Source organism: Hydractinia symbiolongicarpus, chromosome 7, assembly GCF_029227915.1.
Source record: "Hydractinia symbiolongicarpus strain clone_291-10 chromosome 7, HSymV2.1, whole genome shotgun sequence".
NCBI classification, from domain to species: domain Eukaryota; kingdom Metazoa; phylum Cnidaria; class Hydrozoa; order Anthoathecata; family Hydractiniidae; genus Hydractinia; species Hydractinia symbiolongicarpus.
Window position 1 is genome coordinate 9,056,734 of NC_079881.1, and position 22,602 is coordinate 9,079,335.

The window sequence follows — 22,602 nt, forward strand, 5'->3', positions numbered from 1 at the left end:
GTGGAGGCACTCGAAAATTGTCATTGATTTATTAAAATCTGAAAACCAGGTATCCTTTCCAACGCTGTATTTCTTTTCTTTTACAGTAAAATGAAAAATCTGTGACAATGGACCTTGAGTTAACAAATGTTTAAAAGAAATATTAATCGTTTATAGTGCAATAAAACAAATAGATTGATGGGAAATGACAATATTAAAAAAATAACAAAAATAACATTGAAAACTTTTAAAACAAAAAAAATACAAAAACAATTTAAAAATACAACTACATTTCATTCCAAAATCCAACTTTTTTTATTTTTAAATATCCTATAAATATAAACTATTGAAACATTAAATACTACAATAACAAGTATTTTTAAATATTTATAAATTGTTTAAAAACATTCACAGATTCAGTCTTTTACCCAACATCAAAATTTGTAAGGATATAATGCGCATAAAAAATCACCCAGATACGAAAGAAAAAAAATGTAAAAATCACCAAGGCTACTTAGCATTAAAGCATTGATTAACAACCGTAGCTTCCAGCGTTCAGATTATTACATTAAAGAAAATTTCTAAATTTGTCTCAGATTCGAAAGCTGTAGGTTTGCAGCCTGAAGAAAAATATGATCAGATTCTTACCACTAGAAGCTGTGGGCAATAATACGATAATAGGAAACCGCCTATGCGAAATTTTCATGTGTGTAAAATTTTACAAATGGTAATGCACAAAAAGGTGTTATAAATAATGAAGCTTGTAAAAATCTTGTATTTTTGTAAAATTGCAGAAACCTTTTGTTGGTACACCTAAGTTATTTTTAAGGTTTTTTCAGTCAGAAAAAAATTGTTGAAAAGTATTAGGCCAATGAAGCGCACATAGTATTTAAACTGAGTAAACTTTGAAGCATGATAAACATTGTATAATAAATAAGATATATAACCCCTACCTATGCAAAAAATTAAATATTTTTTTTCCTCTTGTTTTTAAATAATCAACATGTTCCGTTTCAACTATTAAATATATGAAAATAATTACTTAAAAATATATTTTTTGATTAATTAAACACTAAGAAAACAGTAACAAAATATAACTCATGGTAAAAACATGGTGTTGCCATGCCAACAACTGTCAACAATAAATAAGAAAATAAGTAACAAATTTCAGTTTTTATTTACACTCCTATTAATTTATTTATTTAATTAAAAGGTTTTTCCTTTGAAACGAAATTGAAAATTCTTTATTTTCTATCTTCTTCTTCTTTTTCTTCCACTTCTTCCTCAGCACTTTCATATTTTTGCCATAAATGTGATTGACCATGCACACGAAAACGATAGATGCATGTACAATCTTTGTTGCCATGGTTACTGAGAATTCGTAACTCAATAAAATCAACTGGTTTGGTAGATACATTCTAAAAGCAAGAATATTATGTATATCAGAACTTTAATGGAATTGTGTGGTTGAGAATATTGGAATTTGGAATCACATAGTTCACCTGAACTTTAAAAGTCTGTACTGCATTACGTTCTCTTAAATATGTGTAAGAACCAAGTTTAAGTTTTTTGTGCCCTTTAGCATCTAGCCATGCCTGAAATAAAAAATTTAAATATGCAAGACTATAAATAATATGACGCTATAAGCTGCAATGTTTAAAAATGCCTTGACCCTTCTTCGCACTTTCACTATTCATTTCAAACCACAAAAATCTTACTTAATTACAAATATTAAACCACATATGATCTTAATAAAAAACAAGTAATAGTTTAAAATGCAATATCATACATAAACTTCGAATTCTTTAGGGGCACTTTCAAAAGATTCTTTTGAGTACTGATCTAATCTTTTATCCAAATGTTCAAGAGTAACCAAGGTTGGGGTGATAGACGTAGCAAGCTAAAAAAACAAAAAAAAAACTGTTTAATTGAGACACTCATGCCACAAAATATATATCAAAAACATTTTAAATTTTGTTGTAAAAAAACGAACCTTAATAACAATAAAACCATGACTCCCTTTCATAGACCAACAGTTGCCAGGTAAGTTTTCAGGATTGATAATAGATCGTGGTGAACGTGGGTCTTTCCATAAGGACATACCAAACACTTTTATTATTGGTGCACCTACTTCACATGTGTCAGAATAGTAAGATGAGAGTATTGAACCACCTAAACACATGAAAAAATAACCCTCGTTTCAGAATTATTCTTGTCAGAATTTTGATTTCTTTCATACCTCTGGCTTTGCTAAAAGAATTTTTGCAAATCAGATGTTTTTCAAAAATTGCTGACTGTGGTATATTTCACAAGAAGATTTTACACATTAAATAAAAATTTCTTTTTATAAAAATTATTTGTCTTCTGAAATGTGAACCAAACACTGCATACCCTGCACAAAATTAAATAAAAAATAAATTGTTTTCAATTATTTCTGATACAATAATTAACTGTTTACCTGCTGATTCCAGTGCAAAATCAGGTATTCCAAGAAAGTCGGCATGGTAAACTTCAAGTGAGGATTGAATGCTTGAAAATATATTATGAGAAAGTAACTTGCATTCCTAAAAAAATCAAGTACAAGATAAATATAATATTTTGTAAATGCAGCCTATAGTGAGTTGGCAAAACATATGTTTATCTCCAGTAACGAATGTATCATGAATAAGAAAAAAATCGGCTTTTACTAGCCCCAACTTTTTACTACCTCATGAGTTGCCGATTGCTGCTGTTTTAAAATGAAATTTGGTTTAATTATGCTGAAAGGGTGCAGAGAGTTTTGTATTCATATTATTTTAACAATAGACATTTGTAGTTTTTGTTTTATTTATGTTTAGGGAAAGATAAATAGTATCATGCTATAAAAGAAAAAATATGTAGTCTGAAAAGTACCTTCAGTGACTAATGTAAATTTATTTTTTCTTTAAATTTTAAAAGGGTTACTGCTCTTTCTTAAGAGCATTTACATGTACACAAATATTATGTCTGTAAAATACTCATTTTCTTTAATTGCACAAAAGTCTGCAAAAACGTGTCAGCGTATCAACTTATTGTCCTTTAAACTGCTTACCTCCCCTCTGCATAAGCTGCTTTGGTCCTTTTTATCACGTTCATTGTCATTCAGTCGTTCTAACATTAAATTATAAACGCACTTAGCACCATTATAACAATATAATAAAGTACATAAAAAAACAGTGGATTGAAACTTACGTTCATCTGTTAAATTTTGAATATAATCCATTCTATTGTTGATTGACTGCATGACATTAACAGTTGCCAAAACCTTAAAAAGTATAGTGATATTCGACAAGTGTAAATTTAAAGAATCATAAATAACAGTCCTTACAACATACTTGTCTGTTGATTTTCAAAGTTTAAACAGATATCAATAACAACTAACGTGAAAATACTTCAGTAAAAAATGGATAAAGGTTACTGTCCACTTATTTCTCCCTTTTATTAAGCCCCCACCCACATCTAAAACCACTAAAATTTAATCAGCCAACCCTTAGGGGCTAAAAAGGAAGTATAGTATAGAGGTACTCGTTAAAAGAAAAATTTGTTAACAGCTAAACATCATTGTGTTATTTGAAAGGTTGTGTGTCATGAAAAAAATTTAGGATGCATTCAAATTACTTAAGACCAAGTTTTGTCTGTTTCAGTAACAAACCAAGACAGTAATTACATCAGCAATAAGGTTTGTATGTTATAAACTGGATAAGAAGGAATCAAAATGAAAATAGGAGCTACCAGAAAACAATACAGGAATAATTCTTCATAAAAACATCTTAAAGAATGGAAGTTGAACTACAGACAAAGAGATGGTCTTTGACACTTTTTTTACGCAAACTATTAATGGTATTTTACTGATTATGAACACATACCTGTTTTTGTAGTTGCTCTAGTGATGTTTTATGTTCTAAATCCTCCTTTTCTAACAAGTTCAGCTGCTCTTTACAGGAGCAGTTTCTTCCCAAAGTGTTTATTTGTTTGTTTAGATTAGTGATAAGTGTGGATTGTTCCATCAAAGATTTTTGTAAACTAAAGTTAACATAAAAATTCTAGAGCAAGTTGTTTGGAACGTATATTATAGTTATTAAAAGCTGCTAGACCTTGTAATATAATTAGCAAAGGCAGTGATAGTTAAGTCTGGAGAACCTATACCAATTCCTTATTATTATTTATAAAACAAATTAAGGTCTACCTCTTTATTTGTAAAATGTTGTCTGTGTTAGTCTCAGAACATGTCGAGCATGATGAATTACCCTAATTCAAAACAAAAAATTCAGAACCCATGATAACTTCAAATAATCAAAAGTAGAACAAAAATCACAATAATCACAAAACCGACTTACAACGTTTAAAAAACTTCGATCTAACCAAATCACAACTAAAATAAAAATAAAACAATCAATAAATATTCTCTGTTTTATAATGCAAAGATAAAGAATATTATTATTGCAGTCTTGTGAAATGACAGTTGATATCTTTTTCTTGCTGGCAAATTTTCTTTAGTGTACATACCCTCACAGATGAGAGCAACCAGAAGAAGATAAATAATAAACTGTATAGCATGTCTAAAATAAATAAATAATAATAAAAGTACTTCCATTGACAAAGAAAGAGATAAATATGAATCTCAATCATTATGAATGAATTTCAGTAATTAAAAATAAACAGTACATGATCAAATGGCAATTTTTACCTTTTTCTACGAGCAATATCATGATCTACAAATAAACAACAAGAAAATATTATGTTATGGTTGATTGTTTTTTGCATGGGCATGTTTTTTTATTTATACATAAAGATCAAATATTCATATTTTGTTCTGAATCACTAGAACCAGTGGTGATTTTATGTCATTTTGTCTATTTTAGAACAAAAATTCTAGAATATTTCCACAGATTCCAATGGGCACATATCAAATTTAATTGTTATAGCATTTTTCAGCTTTTTTTGCGTAACCTAAGTAGTGTCAGTCGAAAATTCAGAATTCAAGAACAATTCCAGAGAAGCATCAAAAGCATTTAAAACATAATCTTAATAGTAAAAAAAATTCAAGACAATTCAAGAAATAAGCCATCCTATAAATTTAGCAATGATCAGGGTGAGTGCTACGATGTAAAAGGCTTAGAAATTTTAATCCACAGGATATCCAATTTTTTGGAGGACTTTTAATGAAAAACTGACAGGATTTTCACGAAAAAAACTATGTACATTTTAGTATTTTTAAAGATGGAGAATATCTAAGGAGATTTTAAAGGTGATGCAATGAGGGAAGGTTTTGGAGAAATGTTTAGAAAAGATTTGCAATGTCTTAAGGAGACATTTGAAAATTGAAGAGAATTGAGAAGAAAGTTTTTAAAACGAACAAAATGAAAAATTGCCAACCAAGCAATAAAATATATCAGCTGGTTAGCCTGTCAGAAAAACTAATTGGGAATTAGCCTGTTGTAAAACAAGCGATAGAAATATATCTCATTTTGTCTTTTTGTGTCCTTAGCAGGCATTTTTTCTTTTTTAAACACAGACAGAATGTAATGAAAAATGCAGAACAAAAAATGTTCTTGCTTGCCAAAGTCAATAAGCAAGAAATGTATATCCAATCTCACAAATGGATCAGACTACCTTGATTTTCAAAACGCGCGTCATTAGATAAAAATGTTGATTTGGGATTTTCTATCCTCTGAAAATTTCACTATTATATATAGCAGCATTCTCTTTCATTAGAAACAACAATAAAATGATTCTTTAGGGCTGGCATAAGGATCTATCTTTATACCTTCATTGTCATTCATCGAATGGCCATTTGCCAAACTCCAGGAGTTTTTCTTTGCAGATGGTATATATTTCAGGTTTTCTATCATTAAACGGGGAAATAAGTTAAAATTACATGCAGAAACTTATAAAATAATAGAGGTTAAAGTCTTTGTGCATAAACACTTTAAAAGTCACTTAAAAAGATTGTGTTCCCAATATGTACTTTTAAAAAAAACTCCTTTAAACGATTTTTGCACTAAGATTAGATAAAACATACATTTACAGTCAAAAATCTAGCAAAAGACTATAACACCTGACAGTTAGGTTGTTATTAAAAGGGTCTGCATGTTTTAGAAAGAGCATGAGACAGACTGCTCTGCAGAACCACACGATGAAATGAAATAAATGAGATGAAATAAAACCTATACATACCAGCTAAAGCTGTGTCAATTTTGTCTAATCCTATAAGAGAATTAAAATCTCTATTGTATAAACAGCAAGAATAATGTGGAGCTATAGGTGTTTTTAAGTGGACTTTCATACTAACCACAATACAAGACTCAATCCATGTGGTTTAAGGCTATTAACTTCTTAATTTAAAATTAGGAATAAATCCTAAAATACACAATCATCAGCTAGAATTAACATTCTAATCTGAAACACTAAGTGTAAAGCTTTAAAAAACTGGTGAAACAGGTCCAAAATACATGAAACAGAAAAAGAAAGCATTTCTTTACCATACAAATGTTTTGGATTATCGTTATATGTAGCAACTTCTATGGAATCGAATTCAGCTTGATCTTCTTCTTCTTTTGCTTTCAGTTTACGTCTGGTCATTGGAGATGCATTGTATCTTGCAGGACTTCTCCCTCTACGAAAGGGATAGGTTTTTGTTTCTATACTCATCTTGATACATGTCTATTTAATTATATACTCTGAAAACACACATACAAGGTAATAGGTAATGATTATGTGTACTTGTAGTTACCTAAAAGGACATATCAGCAGTACAATTAGAGATTCACAATCAGACTTTCGAGAGTTGCAAATATTTTTTTTAATACATCAGTAAAAATTGTATATAGACTTTAACACTTTGAAATTAAAAAAATAAAATGATTTTGGGTATTGGTTTTTATTTTATCACATTGGTTAGTTTAGTTTATATTTTCCTAAATAAATCAGGCACGTCTGACGTTTTTGCACCAAAGACAAACACATTCAAGTATCAAGATCAGGGATTCACAAACTATTTTGTCTACGGACAGTACAGTAGAAGAATATATTTTTACCAACAATCCTCACTAGCTTAATATACAGGATCATAATAAATACAAGATATAATAATGTATCAGATAATTTTGGAGGGAATCTACCATCATAGCTAAAGAGCTAGGGGTATGATAGTCACCTTGGTACAGGCACAACTAGGTTACAAGGAAAAACAAAAAAAACAGAACTAAAACCTACGAGATGTGTGACAAATCTTATACCTAGTAGATTGCAAGAATGTGTTTCTAGAGGCTTTCTTTAAGCACACAATATGAGACATCAAAGAATTCAATGCGTGGCGTAAGTGTTTGGAAGGAGTTCCATGACAAAGTAGCTTGATGACGAATTGATTTAGTACAAAATTGATTGGTACATGGGTAGGTAACTTTCAGAAGACCATTAAATTGTGCTCGTGAATTGAGTGGGTGAGTGAAGTCAATAACATATGTAAAGGAAATAGCATAAAGTATAGCATAAAAATAATAGCAATAGCATAATATAGCATAAAAATAATAACTTGTGAAGAAAAAGGAATATTATTCGTATGTAAAATATCAAAAAAAGTATACTAAGATTAGCATAAAAATGTGTATTGGCTGCGTATGTGTATCTAACAAAAGACATTAAACAAATAGCCAAGTTTTAGAGTGTATAAATTCTTTTACCAGAAGCGCTAGGTTGTCCCCAAATTTGAGAACAATATAGTAGATTGGAATAAAACATCACATGGTACTAAGTGTCTAATCTTAGCCAAGGTTCCATTTGCGCATTTTAGTAGTTTAACTGCAATTTTATTAATTTGTGAGTTCCAACTAAGGTTAAAGTCTAACAGTACACCAAGGTACTTGATGCATTCACTGTAAAAAAATCTTTCCCCTATAATCTTTAGTCTCATAGGCAGGGCTATCAATAAGAAAATAACACCGGAGCAATAAATTGCTCCCCAAGGTTAAAATAATTTAAACTGGGACGAGCAATCTGAATAAATAGAATAACTTTTTAAAAGCATATTTTTTTATCTATTTTATTTATTTATTTTTATATATTTTGGTTCTTTTTTACTGTAAATAATAAGAAAGAGAACATAACAAAAGAACAATATCAATTCATCTCACATGGAAATCATTCCATGTGAGATGAATTGTGAGAAACTGATTGGTGTAAAATAACAACAAAATTAACCTGTGATTATTTAAACAAACATTGGTGAGTGCTAGTTCTCAGGTATATAACAAATATTAAAATTTTTTCTGTTAAAAAATTTAAAATTCTGAAAACACTTTTTTTTTTTTTGGTAACTCATGCTTAATAGCTGACTACTATGTTCCCACACAAAATATGGAACAAAATAGTAACGTGCAGACATAGGCCATTTTTTATGAGATTTTTGTTTTCAAAACATGTAACCTTGTGTCAGCAAACATTTGCCGTGGTAAAATCGCACATATGAAGTCTTATAAAAGGATTTGTTTTTCTAGAATACAGTTCAGTTGCCTCCTATGCCAATGCACAAACAATAAAAGCATTAAAAACATATAGATAATAGACATGGTATATCCCTTGAAATATATGCAATCTATCTTTCACAAGAATAGCTTCATTTAATTCCCACTCTTTTATTTTTAATTGTTTAATAAAATTTATACCCATCTGCTGCAGCTTTTTCTATTGCAAGTACACAGAAAAGTAACTTTTTTGTTGCGAAATAACAATAGCCAAAAAACTTTTCTATTTACTTACTTACTATTCTTAGTGCAGATTAATTTTATTTTTTCCTGGAAGAGATATGGCTTTAGATGGAGGAGCCCTGGGGTATTTAATGCTTATCTTGAGTTACACAGACACAATCAGGGTCCTCGCTTTCTGCCAGACAACTTCTTGCAACATCACTGCACTGCTCACACAGACAGTGTACCACCTCCTGCATTTCCCTTTTATCATGGCTGGGTTTAACCTGTGGTTAGAGTGTATCAATTACTCTCGCCCATACTTAATCGCTACAGGGGAATTGAGCCTGTCTCCTGACTAAGATACAGTGTCTATATGCTCTCCTCAATACCATCTTTTTGCCTGCCATAAAATGTTGAAACTTATAAAAATTTCAAATAAATAAAGTTGAATGATTGCCCCTTGTTTTTTGGGAAACTGGGAAAACAAAGACACCCAAAGGCAAAGCAAACGCTCATAACATCATATCTGACTTCTTACCAGAAAGGGTCGAATTCGTTGAAGATAGGGTTTGAAGAGAAATATACAGTGGAAATGCATCAAATTTTTTGTGTCGTGTTTACATGTGATCATAATCCCTCTCCGTCGCGCGCCTGGGAAGCGACCCTGTGAACCCTGGGTTTTAAATAAGCAACTTAGCTGAATGCTGGATAGTATAGTGACGACGGTGAAGTAATAATCATTGGCAATTTTCAAACATTTCCATCCAACATTTATGATACATGTATACGCTCGCACAATAGCGGAAACACATTATCTTCAATTCTTACGGACTTTCTTAAATATAGTAATTTGCAGCTTATCGATGTAGCATCAGGAAATGGTCCTAACTTTTCGTATCATCACAATCGTTTAAATCACTTATCCTATATTGATCACATCACAGTTCGGACCGACTTTGACTTATAAATAAATAACTGTAATATTGCCGAACCTGACTCGATAAATACTAGTGATCATCTGCCAATCACTATATCTCTTGATATCGAATGTTCGTATCGTCTTCTGCTATCACATTACAACATGGCAATCGTGGAACTGGTGAATTTACTCCAAAATTTTTATGGAAGAATGGAGTATTCTTACAATCATATAACACTGAAATTGAACAAAAATTTAACGACAAACAATTTAATTCTCGGAACTTGACAATGAAATCAAGTGGCTGCATTAAATATTATGAGACTGTTCATCTGCTGCATACAGCCAGACCCATGTGCGATAACAGCACATTTACTTAGACGATTCTATTCAATAAAGTGGTCCCAGTGGGAACCTCCAAATATTGCAAGGCCGGCTGTGTTTCAAGCCGTCCTGCGGGATATTGGGAAAAGTTTTCAATTAGCAATCACCACGCCTCGGTTAAACCTCATTGGCTATGGTAATGCCACTGCGCAAAGCTGAAGTTTAACAATTGTATAGGAAGCTATGACTAGATAGGCTTTATCATCACTTGTGGGGTGTTGTTGTGCAGCAACAGATCCATGCGCGTGCTTCGCAAATTTTAAATTTCAAGATGCTGGACAAAGAAGCGTAAAAAAGGCCCACATGTTTTATTTACTCTTTTCTTTTTCTTTCCATTCTTTGCATTGTCATGGACAGCGTAATCAGTGTTATATGTATTTGCCAACAGTAGCTGGCTAGGAAACCTTTTTATGATTTGTAGCTACATATCTTTTTAACCATAAAGTTAGCTAGCTAGCTAACAAAATTTCACTTATTTTGTCATTGTGCCTTTAATTCCATAGACATAGCTTGCTATATGATGACTTTCTCTCCTGACCTCGTGTGTAAAGATTGCCGTGTTGTAGCATGACTTGCCAATTCTATGATTTTATTTGTATGTATATCCTACTTTTTTGTGTGGGATCTCCTGTAAAAAGTTCATTCTCGAGCTGTTAAATTTTTTGAGATGATGTTCAATACCAGGTTTCGATGAATCTTAAATAATAGCAGTTGCCTGGCCTTGTTTTTAAATATTGGTGACTTCTTCTCTATTGAAGCACCAAACAAATCATAGGCAAGGTAATCATGTAGCATGTAAGTAGCAAGTGAGTTGGCTTTAGTATTAAACATTGTGCAGAATATATAGAGGTCCAAACAATAACATTACCACGAAAACAAAAACAATGTACTTCATCAATGAGCAATCTTATTTTAGTGGTAATTATGATTGTGGTCGTTGGTCACATTAGAAAGGTGGTTATTATAGGCAGATTCAACTACTACTAAAATCAGAGGGGTGCTCTTTGTAGTGATCATTGTAAATATATGTGGTTGTTATAGAGAGATGGCCTTTAACACAGGTTTGACTGTAATTTCATCAGCAATGCTGACCTATTTTCTCAGTTTTTTCATACTAGAATATTGATAATACAGGGTAGAGATAGATAGATAGATGTGCATATTTTACATGGCTAGCCTCACAAATATCGAGGGATATACCCTGTCTATTATTTCCAGGAGGGGCCATGGGTAGATGGAGAGTCCTAGAGTATTTAATGCTCATTTTGAGCTACGCAGACCCAATTAGAGCCCGCGCTCTACTAGACAACTCCTGGCAACATCCAACGGCCCACATAGTGTGCGATCTTCCTAATTTCCCTCACATGGCTTGGGTTAACCCGGGGCTATGGTAACATTCACTCGCCCATGTTGAATCGCCGTCAAGAGGAATCGAACCCCGGTCTCCCGCACAGAGTACGAGAGCTATAACCACTAATCTACGGCGCCACACTTCCTGAAAATTCCTCAGTTTACGTCAAAAAATTTTCCTTAAAGCTCCTTATATATATATATTGCATGGATTTGGCTTATTTTCAGTGTTTTTAGTTTATTTTGGGTGTATTGTAGTTTTAGTAGGTATATATGCATTTTAAAGTGGAATACTTTATCTGGGTTTATAGGTGTTGCTGATATTTCGTAGGTAAAAGTTCTGACCTCTCTGCGTGTCATCTAAGCATTTTAGTAAAATATCACTCCTGTAAATGTGTATCCTTAGGTTATAAAGAAAACAAGACAATAATTTTAGTGTAAATTTATCAGTTTTTGCAATATCAACATGGGAATCTTGGAAAAGATAAGCGAGATTGAAAAAGAAATTGCTCGGACTCAGAAAAACAAAGGTTTGTATGCTGATCACTACTTCTTATGTCTCTTATAATAATATGGCAGTTTTATCTCTGCCTGTGACAGGTAAATGAGAATTGTTTACGATTTTCTACAACATGTCTATAACATCTTCTGAAAACTATATTTGGTGTTTTGTTAAACTTATTTGCAACTTAAATTGGCTAGAACTATCCATGTAATAGAAGTGCAGGAAGTTCTTTAGCTGAGTTTTATTGTATGTATCAAATTTACAGTGAAAGATTTTAAACTGCAGGGAATGTACGCACTTTGTTTTAAATTGGATTACGAGTAAAATCATGAAGAACTGACAGTGTTGTTGCTATTGTCTAATAATTAAATTGACAACAAATTGTTTTATGATACAATATAATTTTTTTGCTTGCTATGCTTTTGTTTTATGTTTAGCAACTGAGTATCATCTTGGTCTTTTGAAAGCAAAACTTGCAAAGTACAGATCAGAACTTTTAGAACCGCCAAAGGGTTCTGGAGCTAAGGTAACCATTGGATAAAAATTTTATTAAAAAAATAATTAAACTGACACAAAAACCTGAAAATGCCTTACGTGTTTAATGTGATAGGGTGAAGGCTTCGATGTTATGAAATCTGGTGATGCCAGAGTGGCTTTAATTGGTTTCCCCTCAGTTGGAAAGGTATAAAAATACACTTTTGACTACAGCTAGTTATATACAGGTGCATTTTTGCTGTGGAATGGAATGACTTATAGTGGGTTTCACTGAAAACAATTAAAACATGTTTTTTCTTTAGTCTACACTTCTAAACACTTTGACAGACACGAAGAGTGAATCAGCATCATATGAATTTACAACATTGACCTGCATACCCGGCGTTATACCAGTATGTTTTCTTGTTTGCTTTTTCTTCTAGATTGGTGTACTGTAATGAAGAAATGTTTTAGTAAAAAAATCTAAATTGGAGACGTTGGGTCCCAATTTTCATTGAAAGGTTTTATATAAATTCATAGAAGATGCGCATAACGCCTTAAAAGTGATTGCTGTGTAACAGTTTTTTTATAAGAGCAAGACATACCTGATATACCTGAATAATTCTGAATAAATGAATGGGTGAAGGGTCTCCTTAAGAGACAAGAGAGGAGTTGAACGTCCTCCACCATACCTTAGTTTAAAGGGGCGATTGTGGAAGTCCCATGAAATGCCACATAGTGATGGTGTCACTTTAAAAAACACCCAGTCCAGTCTGTGAACGGTTGGCGCTAGGAAGGGCATCCAGCTGTAAAACAATGCCAAAACTCTTTATTAATGGCCGTAAGAATAGTTAATCAGACAAACTGCGTAAACGGGGCTGGAACTCTAAGGAGTGAAGGTGTCGCGCACGGTAGGACAGATGTCAGATGTGAGCATCGCCAGACCGTTACCCAGCTATCACATCACAAGGTAGATAACACTAGGTTGAGGATGGCTAGTGTAAATGTTGGTACTCTGAGAGGTAGAGCAGGTGAAGTAGTTGAAATGTTAGAACGTAGATCTGTTGATATGTGTTGTGTTCAGGAAGTTAGGTGGAGAGGAGCTTCAGTGAGATTTGTGGAAGCTAGGAGGGCAAGGTATAAGCTTTTTTGGATTGGTAATAGTGATGGATATGGAGGAGTTGGCATATTCGTTGCAGAGAAGTGGGTAGAAAAAGTAATAGATGTTATGCGTGTTAATAGTCGTATTATAGTGATAAAGTTTTTGATAGGTAATAGGATTGTCACTTTTCTGTCAGTTTATGCTCCACAGTGTGGACTCAGTGAGGAAGATAAAGATAAGTTTTATGATGAGTTAATAGCAGTCACATCAAAGTTTGGAGACACAGAACTTGTCATGGTGGGCGGCGACTTTAATGGTCATGTTGGGAAGTCATCTGAAGGTTATAGAGGTGTGCATGGAGGCTATGGATTTGGGAGCAGAAATAAGGAAGGGGAGAGATTGCTTGAGTTTGGAATGGCAACGGACATGGTGGTTTGCAACACATCATTCAGTAAGAGACAGAGTAGGCTGATAACATATGAGTCAGGTGGTTGTAAGACACAGATAGATTACTTTTTGGTTAGAAAGTCAGACAAGAAAGTGGTGAAGGACGTGAAAGTTATATCGGGGGAAGAGTGTGTTTCCCAGCATAGGTTGCTGGTTTGTGATATTATCTTGAAGAGTGTCAAAGAAGCCAAGGGAAAGTACAGGCCCCGTCGAAAAGTCTGGAAGCTGAAGGAAGAGATTGTAGCAAGACAATTTAGTGCAAAAGTTCAGCAGTTAGCCTACAATAGTCAATGTGATAGTGACAATGTTGAAAGTACTTGGACTACTTTGAAGAATTGTCTTCTAGAAGCTTCTGATGATACCTGTGGGTGGACGAAAGGACCAGCTAGACATAGACAGACCTGGTGGTGGAATAATGAGGTTGACCAGTGTATAAAGGAAAAGAGGAAACTTTGGAAAGAGTGGAAGTCAGGTGGTAGTAAAAATATTTACTTAAAAGCTAAGCGTCGCGCTCGTACGGCAGTGTATAAGGCAAAATCAGAAGCAGAGAGAAACAGATTTGCAGATGTGTTAAGAAGGGAAGACCAGCGCAATGAGGTATTCAAGATAGCAAAGCAAATGAAGAAGACTAATCAGGATGTTGTAGGTGAGAAGTGTATACGTAATGATGAAGGTGTTTTGGCTAGCACAAAGGAGGAGAAAAGGGTAGCTTGGAAGAATCATTATCAGAGGTTGCTTAACACTGAGTTTGATTGGGACGAGAATAATTTGTCTGATGATGATGTCGTAGAAGGGCCAGCTATGCAGATTAAGACAGAATGGGTAGTGGAGGCTATTAGGAAATTGAAGATTGGCAAGGCTGCAGGAGTATCAGGTATTGTTGCAGAGATGGTAAAAGCATCTGGATATATTGGAGTTGAGCTTATTACAAGTCTTGCTAACCAGATTATAAAGGATGGTGCTATTCCGAGTGAGTGGCAGTCGAGTGTAATAGTGAATTGTTTCAAGGGCAAGGGTGATGCATTAGAAAGGGGTAACTATAGAGGTTTGAAGTTGGTTGATCAAGTAATGAAAGTTATTGAAAGAGTGATTGATAAGTTACTTAGAGAAAGAATTGATATAGATAAGATGCAATTTGGTTTTGTCCCAGGGCGTGGCACTACAGATGCAATATTTTTACTCAGACAGCTTCAGGAAAAGTATTTAGGAAAGAGAGAGAATCTCTATTTTGCCTTTGTAGATTTAGAGAAAGCTTTTGATAGAGTGCCACGTAAAGTTTTTTGGCATTGTTTATGCAAAAAATATTTCATGCAAGTTTTTTGGCATTGTTTATGCAAAAAATATTTCATGCACTATCTGCTTTGTGGTGTTTTTTCAACTTTTGTTCAACTGGAATAGGAAAATATCTGGCAGGATTGGTTTTAAGGTTAACTTTTGATGATTTGCAAATGTTTAATGCTAGCAAAATTATCCAACAACATTAATTCGTGAAAGTTTGTGTTTGGAAAATCTTTTTATATGACATTTTTGCAAAAGTTTTTTTGCGAAATGCAAAAATTTTGTGGATTTTCCCATATGCAAACATTTTTTTCATTATAAAAATGCTGATTTTAAAAATATGCTTATGTAAACATATTTATTACAAATAAATAAATGAATCTCTATTTATAAAATTTAATATAATTTCTTCAAAACTTTTCACAACTAAATATACTCTTGTTTATTTATTTTAGTACAAAGGGGCCAACATTCAACTTCTAGATTTGCCTGGAATCATTGAGGGTGCTGCACAAGGTATGATTTGTCCTGTTCTGTGATCCAGTAAGAAATAAGCCTGACTTTATTTTAACCTATAAAATTTCAGCTGAAAAACTTCAGCAAAGAAAGATTTTTAGCCACTTTCCAAATTTCAACAGATTTGTTTAAAATATGAAATATCTTTTCACTGGGCTTTATATTGTGACAGGAGGGACAAGGTCGAAAGGTTTCCCTAATATCAGCTTCAATGCATTATTTGATTCTAATGTATAAATTTATTGGTGTAAAGTTAAGTTAAAGAATGTTCTACAATAAAAATAATACAAAATGTATCAATATAGACATTAAAGTGGTATATAAAAATTATAATGGTCAGTAAAAGTTTGTGACAAAATAATCAAAGGTAATGTTTTGCAATGTTTAGGCAAGGGTCGTGGTAAGCAAGTCATAGCTGTTGCAAGAACGTCAGATCTTGTTATTATGATGTTAGATGCTGGGAAAGGTGATATACAAAAGTAAGCAATTGTTAGGAGATTTTGTTCTGGCTATCACGCAGCTTTTCATCATGCGTAATCTGCAATACATTTGTTCAGACTTTTTAAAGATAACTACTTCAAAAAACGTTCTGGAGATTAAAATATAATTAATTTTTTGTAACAATGAAAGTTAACATTCATTAAAAAGATATATGACATCAGTGTCAGAAAGATATATGATCAGAACTTTTTTTGCAAATTGTACTTTTCGCAAAGTTTGTACATTTTGAGAGAATTTATTTAATGGATTTTTTGAATACTCCTTTTCTGTGAACATTGTGTAGCTGACTGAAAGGAATCTAATAAGTTGAAAAGACTGAATAAAATTTTTGGTTTCATGTATCTGTATCATGAAGTATTCTGCAGGGACCTGGAATAATACTGTGAACTGACTTTTAATTGGTAACCACTAGACTATTCGCGTTCAATAATTATTTAAAATATCTTTAGATTTATTTTTACCATTTTGCAAAAAATAATCCTGTTTTTTCTGTTCATTTTTTTTCCAATTTTTGGTGATTGAATGTTTTTATTGTTATTTTTGTTTAGAGAGTTGCTGGCGAAAGAGTTAGAAACCTGTGGTATACGATTAAATTGTAAAAGACCGAATATTTATTTTAAAGTAAGTATAGTTAAATCACATATTTGATTTTATAGAATAAGTAACCCTGGTGACGAAGTTGCACAAGAGGGCTATCTATCATCATACTTAAGTGTTCTTGTCTTCAAATACAAAAAAAATGATATACTGGAAGTCGACACAAAAGTTTTTAATTCTACGTAACAGATTAAATGGATTTTAATGGTTTTCCTTTGTCGAAAATATAAGTTATAAAGAAGTTTTCTTAACAAAGCTTGTCCTTGAATCAATGTAGCTCTGCTGTCAGGTCACCAATGCTAGTGCCGACGTGATTTACAGAGCTGTAATATGGATACAGAAAGTTTTTAGTAATAAACTTTCCGTAGCGCAATGATTTTATGTTTGTTTATAGGTTGTTACTTCAATTAAGGTTTCGAGTTCTCAATTAAGATATTCTATTTTTTAAGACAACCTCATATTCAAAAATCTTCCCAAAACGTTATACAGGATGTGCATTTGAATAAACACCATGAAACACCTCATTCACATATTGTGGCATTCAGAAACACTTTTTAAGTTTTTCAAAAAAAGCCCTCAAGTTTAACGGTTTTAAGAAAGGTCCAAAACACTCTCAAGAATGTGATAGAACTACGGCGTAGTGTCCTAGTGACAAAACACCTTTCATAAGGGTTTTAAATACTCAGGACTCTCCAAGGCGCCCCTGGGTGTCTTGTTTTCTACGAAGCTGCAGAACACCTTTATAGGTGTAATTAAAATCCCTGAAGGTGCTCAATTGATAAAACACCCCAATTAGAGTTCTATAACACCTTGGGCACTCTCACTATGCAATTGTTACTAGAGATAAAAAAGACCAAAATTGTTTTTTTAGTTATTTTTGTTTAAAATATTAGGTTAATTATAGTTCTAGTTTTTCTAATCTAGATCAAAAAAGGAGGTGGCATAGGTTTCAATTCAACTCTTACCCTGACAAAAATGAATGAAAAAATGGTGCAGTTAATTTTACACGAATACAGTATCCTTTAACGTTGTACAGTATTCCATGACATTTTATTTACCGCAAAGATTCATCACTCAGGGTAAATTCTGTGAAACCAAGTTAGCATTAGTTATCTGTGTTAAGTGATCGATTTGTGAGTCACGTCATTTGTAAGTTTAGAGTCCTTGACCAACTCTATAGAAATATTTAATGCAGAAGTCTTATTTAGAGAGGATTGCACAGCAGGTAATTCTTTACACTTTTACTCTGTCAAAGCAGTTGCGGATAGTTTAAAGTACTATTCTCGCACACATGTTGTTCTCCTTCACAGGGTTGGAAAAACTAAAATTGCAATGTCAATAAACTCTATGCCACCTGAAATTAAATTAATTTTCTAGAGTCGACTATATATGGTTTCTAGCCCCCGTAAAGACTTATGCGTGCTCTTGATAGCATCTGTAGAATACCAAACTTTATGAGAAGTTGACCAATGTAGCACGCCTGAAAGTGTGTTTTTTTGCCACACACATCAAAGTTTTTCTGACTAAGCAGACAGTAATGTATGTGTCTTTATACGTCCTCAGACAAATGCTACAGAAGGTTTGGTATGAAATAGACACTGCCTTATATTTTTTTTACTGCTGATTTATTATGTAAGTATCAATGTTTGTTTTTAGATGAATTTATTGATGTCATCCAAGATAATCGAGTCTACCTACCATGTTTATATGTAAGTACGAGATAAACTTGTTTACTCCCATAATGTTGGCTTTATTAACCAAGTTTAAAAAAAAACGTAAATCCTTCACGCGAAATTTATTGTACTGATTTAGTGAAATTGCAGTTGAGAATTAAGCCTTTTAAAATTATTGTCCAAAATATATTTTCGTATGTGTTTGTTTATTTTTTTTCCTATCATTTAATAGGTATATAATAAAATAGATTGTATATCTTTGGAAGAAGTTGATCGCCTCGCAAGAATTGATCATACTGTTGTTATCAGGTGAGCTCAACTGTTTTATGATCAGTTAAAATGCTAGCTTATGAATTATTAAGATGTAAGAGCTAATAACTAAGGCTAGATAATCACCCAAAACAAAATGGAACAGAACAAGAATATAGTTAGTTAGTTTAACTATTTACACGCTTGTTGTTGTTGTTGTTGTTGTCGTTGTCGTCGATGTTGGCACTGTCGTCGTCGTAGAATTTTGTCCATTATTATTATCATTTTTGTTTGTTAAATAACTTTTTCGTTTCTGTCCACAAAAAAAGTTAAAATGATTTTAACTTAGATCAAAATAGAACGAAACTATAACTTTTACAGAAATTACAGAAATAACCACTTTCTGTTCTGATACTCTACCGTTCTTGAATGAAAATAATTTTTTGAGGAAACTATATCTATAAAATAGAAAATAACTTTTTGAGAACATAGGGCTTCAAAAAATACCACCACGGACAATTTGCAATCTTTTCTTTACAAATAAATCTACGTAATTCTACACTGTAGGCAGTAGTAGATGTACAAAAGCGGCTCCCTGAAAGGTTGATTTGCGTTCTTTAATTTCTTTAATCTCTTACGCAATCTTTTATCCTAAAATTCCTCCAATTTTCACTAATCAAACTTTAACAGTGTGAACAGGAATTTGTCAAACATAAAAAAGTCAAGAAATTTCACAACTGAGTCAAAAAGTCAAAGTCTTTTGCTGTAACAATTTTTAGTCTTCAACAGTTCGAGTGTTCAATAGCTGTTTTTGTGATAAGTCATTTTACATTAGGGAAATTCTCGTTTTAGTTACAGAAAATTATAGAAAATTATAAAATATTTCTGACCACACTGTTCAATTCTGCCATCTTTTATTCCGCAAATATTTAACCAAAAAAGCGTGTATTTATTTATTTACTTATTTATTTTTCAGTTGTAACTTCCGATTAAATTTGGATTATTTACTGGAAATGGTGTGGGAACATTTATCATTACGAAGAATATATACAAAGAAAAGAGGAGGTAGATTTTTAGTTTAGTGACCAACTACGATCGTCGATGCATTGCTCTTGTTGGTAATCTGTTCACACTTGCACGATATTATATTGTACTGCCACACACAGAGAATTTGAGAATTTGTTTTAAATTCATTTCTAGCTACCTTATTGTCATCATTCTGAATATTGGAGCTGACAGTTTTTACCGTAAATGCTCTAATTAACGCCCAATATCCATTTAAAGCCCGTCTCTTATAAACGTCCAATATCCATTTAACGCCCGTCTTTATTAAACGCCCAATATCCATTTAACGCCCGTCTTTAATAAGCGCCACCCTAAAGTGTTGAAAAATTTGATAACACCTAGTCTTTCAAGGCCTCTTCTGGAGTCAAAAATGCGAGATTATTAGAGTTTCACTCCTTCAAACAATTCATTTCATTTGAACTAGTCTTTAGTCCTGTGAATAATCCATTTTTCACTCGTCCTACATGTTCCTTCCAATCCTCAGATTATCGCCTGCCATGCATATTTTAGTCATCGTTGTTTCGTGCATTCTTAACACCGCTACCATTTTGAACAAAATACGGCCATTATTATTATAGAGATAATGATGAAAATGAGGTATATGTTGAAAATGAATATTCGAATTTTTTTAGTTTTTAAGAAACGCCTGTCTTCAAAAAGCGCGCCAAGATTTATAGAATCTTGAAGATTAAGTGTTTATTAGAGCATTTACGATGTGCTTCTATCACTTATAACATGTTTTCCAACTTTTTTGAAGTCATTTCTTGAGTCTAATTGGAAGGCAAGAATATTTCACGTGTATATGGAAGTGATCCTTTTGAATTTTTATTTTATAGATCCTCCAGATTTTACCGAAGCTATTATAATGAGAAAAGGTGCTTCTGTTGAACACGTGGTGAGTCTGAAGAAGACCTCTTTGGCTGAGAAAGCTTCAAAAAGGAGACAAAATAGTTCCAGGCTAATTGGGCAGGCACTTAACACTTGTTAAAAATTTTGCTGATTTTATCCTGTTGTTAAGTTTTGAAAATCCTGTTATCAACGTTTTATGGCATAACAAACTTTTTACATTCTAGTCGATCTATTCACGCTCTGTGGAAAAGATTGGCAATTGGAAATTTGGCAATTCATGGAAGTTTTAAAAATAATTTTTTTTTTACCTAGTGTCATCGAGTCCATCGTACATTGGTCGACCAGTTTAAATATGCTTTAGTTTGGGTAAGTAAGTCAAATCTGACTTCTGTTCAATTTCTCTGCAATAGCTTCTGAAGCATGTCGTTTTAAGGTCTAAAAGTTGGCGGCTTTACATCTTTTTTGTTAGATTTAGAGTAGTCAAAATGATTTTGGTATGACGTCACGTCTGTTATTATGGTAACGTCTTGGTTAACAGTTGATCGAAAAAAAACACATAAAAAAATGTTTTTTTAAATATCATTATTAACAGTCCTTATCAATTCATATTTTAGCCTTGTTTTGGTTTTATCAAGTAATTTTGCACCTCTAAATCACAACCCTTTTTCCACCCCTAAATCACAACCCTTTTTCCACCATTGCCTTTTTTCAGATTCTGGAATATATGATAACCTCTAAAACAATTTTTTGTACTAAGTTTTGTGGCTATTCGTTGTAAGAAGCCGTTTTTAGACCACACCCTCCCTCACAAAAGTCTTACCCGAATAGGTTTTAAGCGATTGCGTAACTCAGCATTTATTCTTACTAATTTTCGCGCGAACAAAATTATTGTGCCAAATTAATTGCAGAAACTAAAATTAATACGAATAAATTGTCATTTTTTATTATTTTAGGGAACGAGTACCAAGTATAGTCCTCAAAGGGTTGGGATACAACATGTGTTAGATGATGAAGATGTTATACAAATTATGAAAAAATAAAAAAAATTTTGATACATAGAATATATTTTTTCTAATGGATGACACACCCAGAAAAAGCATGCCGTGAAATTCAAAATATGTAATACCATACATCTCTATATTTTTGTTAGGGTTATATTTAAAATTTACTGTGACTTTCCCTAATATTTCACTAGCTACAATCGTTGCCAAAAGTAGTTGAGACAAATGCTAAAAATGACAATAAATGACAGAAAAGATGATAAAACCAGACTTACTACATTTTGCCCCCTCCCCCCTTTACACAATGTTGTAGGATACCACGAGTGTGACAAAACTCGGAAAACAACATTGTACTGGGGGTGCGGGGGTGGGGATCTGTGTATTTTTGCTATTTTAAAAAGTGTCTCAACACTTTTGGCAACGATTGTAGGTTTCCAATTATGTATATTCTCGGCTATATATTTCCTGTTATGTTTTAATCAAAGAACGGGTGTGCACATTACAATTCTGGCCACGATATGTCCTTACACTTTCCGTTTTTAGGGGGTTATTATAAAAGGAGAAAATGTTTTTCATATACTGGCGCGAGCTTGAAAGTAGTAACTGCCTTTTGTAACTGTTAGGTATAGCAAACATTTGAATATAAAAAATTTTTGCCATTGTTTTTGCAAATATAGCTGTACCATGATATACCAGTTCCAATCTTGTTTTTCGGGCCCATGAAGACGAGTTCCCTGGTTTAGTGGCAGAAATAAAGAGTGCAAAAGGTGCAAAATACAACTTCAAAATCTAAGTTGGATTTATGATAACAATGATTTCAAGGATGTAACTTGTGAATGAAATTAAAACCTTTAAAACAATACAACCTGAGTTCGTTATGCAAACAACAGACCAAAGAAGTTAAAATAGTCGCCTAAAAACCGTAAAACTTTTTTAAAAAACATTGGACCTTGTGCCTCCATCTATATGAACTTCAATGATACCTATTTTACGGTGTTGCATTTTTGC

The 22,602-nt window shown here is 32.7% G+C and overlaps 2 protein-coding genes and 1 non-coding gene across 3 annotated transcripts; 1 reads left to right on the forward strand and 2 right to left on the reverse strand.

The window, feature by feature from the left end:
* Positions 1–30: 30 nt before the first annotated feature.
* On the reverse strand, positions 31–6,690 carry LOC130648797 (SUN domain-containing protein 1-like). The gene is made up of 15 exons (XM_057454894.1): positions 6,480–6,690; positions 6,175–6,204; positions 5,765–5,842; positions 4,685–4,709; positions 4,504–4,556; positions 4,335–4,369; positions 4,184–4,245; positions 3,864–4,020; positions 3,190–3,262; positions 3,050–3,108; positions 2,438–2,543; positions 1,973–2,151; positions 1,769–1,879; positions 1,482–1,574; positions 31–1,397 (listed from the first exon to the last, which is right to left on the reverse strand). The coding sequence occupies exons 1-15, from the start codon at positions 6,646–6,648 to the stop codon at positions 1,224–1,226; spliced, it is 1,404 nt and encodes a 467-aa protein (XP_057310877.1). The 5' UTR covers positions 6,649–6,690; the 3' UTR covers positions 31–1,223.
* Positions 6,691–10,005: 3,315 nt separating this feature from the next.
* On the reverse strand, positions 10,006–10,144 carry LOC130649719 (U4 spliceosomal RNA). Its single transcript, XR_008983141.1, has one exon. It is a non-coding gene; the product is annotated as a U4 spliceosomal RNA (small nuclear RNA).
* Positions 10,145–11,236: 1,092 nt separating this feature from the next.
* On the forward strand, positions 11,237–21,654 carry LOC130648413 (developmentally-regulated GTP-binding protein 2-like). The gene is made up of 15 exons (XM_057454463.1): positions 11,237–11,867; positions 12,280–12,368; positions 12,453–12,524; positions 12,640–12,729; positions 15,599–15,659; positions 16,048–16,138; positions 16,709–16,781; positions 17,682–17,772; positions 17,938–17,982; positions 18,414–18,466; positions 18,663–18,739; positions 19,656–19,744; positions 20,581–20,639; positions 20,906–20,959; positions 21,547–21,654. Exons 1-15 carry the CDS (start codon positions 11,804–11,806, stop codon positions 21,631–21,633), a joined length of 1,095 nt encoding a protein of 364 aa, XP_057310446.1. The 5' UTR covers positions 11,237–11,803; the 3' UTR covers positions 21,634–21,654.
* Positions 21,655–22,602: the final 948 nt, after the last annotated feature.

What these genes read in the sequence shown, in the direction of transcription:
- LOC130648797 (XM_057454894.1), bottom strand. Translation starts at nt 6,648, where the DNA reads ATGAGTATAGAAACAAAAACCTATCCCTTTCGTAGAGGGAGAAGTCCT. An exon ending in TTCGATGAATGACAATGAAG is followed by an intron (nt 4,710 to 5,764) that starts GTATAAAGATAG and finishes GTTTATTTGTAG; the next exon opens with ATCATGATATTGCTCGTAGA. An exon ending in TCAAAATTTAACAGATGAAC is followed by an intron (nt 3,109 to 3,189) that starts GTAAGTTTCAAT and finishes ATTTAATGTTAG; the next exon opens with AACGACTGAATGACAATGAA.
- LOC130648413 (XM_057454463.1), top strand. Translation starts at nt 11,804, where the DNA reads ATGGGAATCTTGGAAAAGATAAGCGAGATTGAAAAAGAAATTGCTCGG. An exon ending in GCATACCCGGCGTTATACCA is followed by an intron (nt 12,730 to 15,598) that starts GTATGTTTTCTT and finishes TATTTATTTTAG; the next exon opens with TACAAAGGGGCCAACATTCA. An exon ending in CATTGAGGGTGCTGCACAAG is followed by an intron (nt 15,660 to 16,047) that starts GTATGATTTGTC and finishes TGCAATGTTTAG; the next exon opens with GCAAGGGTCGTGGTAAGCAA.